Below are 5,233 nucleotides of genomic sequence, written 5' to 3'. Positions count from 1 at the left end.
ACTTGCAAATACCTTACAAAAAGAATCGATGAAGATGCCACCACAATATTATCAGTGAATCCCACTACCACAAGCGTCTTACGGTAGTTCGCAGCATCCAACTCTGTTTATTTATATTTTTTGTAACAAACACTTTGAAAAACACCGATGTGCTTTTCATATGCTTTTGGACGAAAGCTGTATATAGTTGAGATCAATTGAGATGAAGGGCCTACATTCATGACACATGGCGAGAGGAGGTGCTTGCCGTAAGTAATGGCATTGTAGCATCTTGAGACACGACCAGAGCGAGTCTGTAGACGGTCGTAGACGTGTCAGGCTACTCGTACGACTTAAGGTAACAACAACACAATAAATAATGAATGAAGGCTACTCGTACGACTTAAGGTAACAACAACACAATAAATAATGAATGAGATAGAGTGGGCACATGTGTGTGCGGGAGATTGCAATCCATCCAATGCAAACGGAATTAGGGGCACATGGTTGTCTCGAGTTGGCAAGACCCGATCGGAAATTCGGGCACATGGTCCGATAGCAAGGAAATTCGGGTTCGCACAGATGTGCTGATTGGTTACCGGCTGCCTGCTTGCCCCTCACAGTCAGGCAGCAAACAACAATCTTCCGATTGCATTCCCCGCAGGTTGGAGCACCTAATTTGCCGAGCGTGAGAGCGAGCCTGAGTTGAACATTTGAGAAAGAAATCACCTCAACGATGGATAGATCACTAGAAATCATGCGATCTGCCCTGCTTCTGGATGAAATGTTTGTCATGTCTCATTTATGAGATCAAGTAGCACGAGAAAGACTCAGTCTCCCTGCTGTAAATCGCAATTAAAGAAAGGAATTAAATCTCTGCCGAGTTCCTAGAAAGCTACCATTTTCGATACGATCAGCAGGCAAAAGGAACTGTTGAAGAATCAAGATTCTTGTTTTCGTTGGAACAAGAGATTTCTGCAGATTCAGTCTGCGCCGTGAAGGTAAATATGGAAGCGATTTCAATCGAGTACGTGAATGGGTAGTTACTTACTGAGCTAATGCAGCTCCTGAATTCTGATGAGAACTGGTTAGAGCGAATTTTTTTTGATAAGTAGCCACTCAATTCGAGGTGCGAGAAGTGATTATTAGTAGCATGGATAATCTGATCGTAGCATACGATGAAGCTGAATGGAATTCTGGAACTTGCAAAAATTGGGAGGTACTACGAGCTAGGATCGGAGTTTGCAACAATTGAAAAGTCTGTTGTGTGAGCTTGCAGAAAATCGGAGCAAAAATCTGGGAAGAATTTTCGTGAGTTTGAAAATTGACAGAGGTCGGATTATACGGTGAATCACTCGGGAATTTGGGAAAATTGCGTTGTTTGCGTGCTCTCAAATCCACCAGAATTCAAATCTGTGGAACTCTGTGCGTGATTGCTGTTCGATGGAGCTTGAGATCGTTGATCGATTTGGCGTTGGCATCATCGATCTGTGGAGAGTTTTGATTCTGGTGGTGCGTCAACAGTTGCAATCTGCATCGATTGCTGTATTCAAATTTTCGTAAACAGTTGCTATTCCGATTTTCGAGCTTCAACTGCTTGATCATCTCTCTGCTGCAGACGTCCACGATCTCTGGCAGCACGCACACTCACATCTCATGCTTCGTTCACCATTCCCGATTTAGAACTCCCTTCCTTTCTCACACTTTGCTGCTCTCTTTGCCTGCACCTCATCTTAGCGATTTCGATCGATGATGCCCTTGGCACGCTTCGTGCCATTTTGCTTCCCGACATGTTCAGCCGTTTTGACACTCGCGACCAGTCATTCCAAGCTCTCCGACTTCCTTTCCGTTTCGTCATACCTTCCTGTCTCTCATATGCATTCCCTGCCGGCCCAGTCGCCTCTGCAGTTCGACGCTTAACGGGAAGCTCTGTCTTCCAGTTCTTGGCGATTTCCCAAGCAACATCCCATTACAGCAAAGGTATCTCGCGAGCTCGGTTTGCAACTCTACCATCCTCACGAATGCCACCATTGTCTTCTCCTCTTTTCCCGCTAGATTAGCTGCACTGTAACGACACAATCTTGACGCTAGATCGGAAAACACATACTCATGCTTGATGAGTTTAAGAGGCTCGCGATGTCCCAAACACCCATTTCAGCTGGTTGTGGGGGTCTGTGCCTCGTGTCTGAGGGAGCGCCTTGCCGTGCTCGAAGATGCACAAAATACAGGGGAGGCCAATTCTGGCAGGTCTTCTCCTCGGCGTTCTGTTGCGAGTGAACCCGTTAGAAAAGCCTTCGGAGGGGAGGATGCGGCCAGGGATAGCACAGCAAGCAATCCAGTTCAAGCGGGAAACAGAAGCGGCAACACCTGCGCAGTTAATGCCAGAAGCAGGATACCCTTCCATGAAGCAAAAAACACTGAGGCTAATCCAGGTGACGATGCCTCTCAGATTCGTGGAACCAAGAAGACAACACTCTCTTATCTCTTCAATCTTGACGATGCAGAAATTCGTACGGGCAACAGCCTAATGATGGAAGAGAACGGCGCGATCAAATCCAATATCGAATGCGTCAACGGCTTGTCGAACAATCGTTGCCCCCCCAATGGCTTCAACACTGTACCACGCAAAGGCGGAGAGAATGAGCAGAAGAGATCTGGTTCATTTTCAGAAAGGGTGGGAAAAGATTCCAGTAGTAGATCGTTATCTTGGTTCGCTGCACTCTTCCGCAGGCGGAGGCCCAAATCGGTCGAAAGCATTGCCAACCTCAGCGAGCACACTAGATGGGAAGATGCTAGATCATCGTGGGAGGCTCCCAGGCCTTCTGCGTGGGAGCAACTCAGATATTCATCGCGTGAGGGATCCAGATCTTCTTGCGAACCAGCCAGGGCTTCTTGGGAAGGGTTTCTGCGCGTAAATACAAAAGGAGATTCAGTTGTGAGCGGAGTTGAGTTCTTCCACGACGTGAGGGAGAAAGCAGAGGAGAAAAGCAAGGGCTTACAGGATGCACGGGGGAACAATTCCACCATAGCCGAAGGTGCTGAAGAGATCAAGAAAATTGATGCATCAGGAACAAAGCAGATAGTGCTCAGATCTCCATCATCGAATGGAAAAGAGAGTGCAAGGAAGTTCAAATCTGCCAAGGCGATGCAATTGCAGAGGGATGTGTCCACACAAACAACTCCACCGAGGGAGGCTGATGCAAAGCAGAAGCTACATCAGGAGCAGCAGCAGCAGCACCATCTTCAAGAGCAGGATCGAGCTCCTGCTGCATGGAGCAAGGCATGGACCCAGAGCTTCTCCCCCATTTGGGCTTTTAGGCAAAAGCAAAAGGAAGGATTGAAAGAGCAGGAAGGCATGGTTGTCATGCAAGTAGACCATCAGGCAAAATCATGGCCGTCCTTTCATGATGATCCTTCTAAGGATTATCAAAAGGGTGGATTGACAGACCAAAAAGGCATGTATGTGAGGGAAGCAGACCATAAGGAGGACAGCAATCACCATAGCCAAATCCAACCTGACTGCAACAGCAAGGTTGATGGGGTATGGAAGGCCTACCACATCCCTGCACAGAGGAGTAGTGCAGCTAGGAACAAGTTCGAGAATACTTTTGCTCAGAAAGAAGAGAGTGCAGATAGAATCAGAAGCTCGAGTTTCTCCCCCTTAAGCTTAGAGAATGGGTTGGTCAGATTTTATTTGGCTCCTCTGAGGAGCAGTAATTCTCACAGCAGAGATGGGCCTGCCTAACCATGGCCGCAGCTGTGATCTATTATCTTAAGGTCTCAACTGACTAATTTTGGTCTGTAATTTTGGCCCTGCCGATATCTGTTCTCTGTCCAAGTAATTTTCTTGGTATCTCAAATGCATTTGTCTTCGTTGGATACACTGCTTCAGATCATCAATTCGGGTATGCATGGTTCTCTTATCGGAAAACATTTTTGTGCTCTCTCTCTCTCTCTCTCTCTCTCTCTCTCTCTCTCTCTCTGCCATTGTGTTGGTTCACTATGCTAGCAATTGTTGCACACAATATTCTGAGAGATAAGATTCACTCCAGTTATGGCATTGCTGAAAGCTTTTAAAGAGTTTTCTAGACGATGTACAAATTATTGTCACAAGCACTGCAGGTCTCTTTCCACAGAGGATCTTTAAGATTTGTATTTCAAAGGCTACAAAGTTGAGTACCCACGTCCTTGCAAGATGACGAGTGTTTGCTTCATCTTAAGATTTTAGTGTCACATCCAAATTGCTCTTGATTTAGATTGCGTTTGAAAGTACAGGGTGTGTCTAAGTCTGCAATGTTCAGAACTTTTAAAATTTCTCTGTTGTTTAAAGGCTGCTAAGAGGTGCCTTTCTAAAGCTTTAAAACTTGATCTCTCAGAGAGATCCACAAATGTACATGGGATGAAATTGATTGTATTTTCATTTTTCCAATATTGTGTCATGGCATGCCAAAATAATGTGAGAGAGTGTTTGCTATTATCCGCAGTTTATCAACATGACAATTTGTTCCCTTGTAGTCGACTAATGCATGGATCCTCTCTTTCATGTTCACACATGGTTAAAACTGCTAGGCACGTGCATAGAACTAGCTAAGGGTAAATGCACTTGAGACGCTAATATCACATAGGTAATGAAAATAAGCCAAAGCAGCAATTTTATATGGCTTACTTCTGTGGTATTTTTAATGAAAGCCCACGTTAGTAATCATCCGGTTTTTTATTGTTCAATTACAATAGCTGAATGAAGTGGCAGAGGTAGCAATTACATTCATTTTTGCTGTGGCATTTGCACAACAGGTGCATTGCTTTGTGATGTATGAAGCAGCGTCGCATGAAATGGAAGGTTTTTTGAGCAAAAAACGGCTGCCACAAAGATCCCAGATGAGAGTTAAGACATGGGCATCGTTTCCCCTCAAAAAGACTACAGTCAAGTTTATCTTTTTCAGCGGTCTCATCGATAATACATCAACTTGTTCCTGTAATACTTTATATGTGAAGCATCGTTGAAAGCCTTACGAGATCAAACACAAAAATTCAAGTCCGCATAACGATTTAGCCCACATTGCTTTAAAAGAAGCGTGCTACATGTCAAGAATAGAGTTTGCCAGAAGGTTGCTTTCAGGTCTGTTATTATTTCTATGATCACCTCCTAAGCTCTCCTTGAGCCACATGTACTTTTAAAACACCTGGGTTTACTATAATATGTATACACTCTCTTACAAAATGAGTGGCAGAGTCCAGAGCACGAACAGCCATG

At 44.9% G+C, this 5,233-nt stretch overlaps 1 protein-coding gene across 1 annotated transcript; it reads left to right on the top strand.

Annotated features, from left to right (window-relative positions):
- The first annotated feature begins 1,608 nt into the window (after positions 1–1,608).
- On the top strand, positions 1,609–3,761 carry LOC147888588 (uncharacterized). Its single transcript, XM_087392871.1, has one exon. The coding sequence runs from the start codon at positions 2,096–2,098 to the stop codon at positions 3,722–3,724; it is 1,629 nt and encodes a 542-aa protein (XP_087248997.1). The 5' UTR covers positions 1,609–2,095; the 3' UTR covers positions 3,725–3,761.
- Positions 3,762–5,233: the final 1,472 nt, after the last annotated feature.

Source organism: Dipteris shenzhenensis, chromosome 21 (genome assembly GCF_047967505.1).
Source record: "Dipteris shenzhenensis isolate YYH24624 ecotype China chromosome 21, Dip_SZ_1.0, whole genome shotgun sequence".
NCBI classification, from domain to species: domain Eukaryota; kingdom Viridiplantae; phylum Streptophyta; class Polypodiopsida; order Gleicheniales; family Dipteridaceae; genus Dipteris; species Dipteris shenzhenensis.
Note: the sequence above shows the minus strand (reverse complement) of the source record. Positions and strands in the feature narration are given on the sequence as shown.

Coding starts and splice junctions, on each gene's coding strand:
- LOC147888588 (XM_087392871.1), top strand. CDS start 2,096: ATGAGTTTAAGAGGCTCGCGATGTCCCAAACACCCATTTCAGCTGGTT.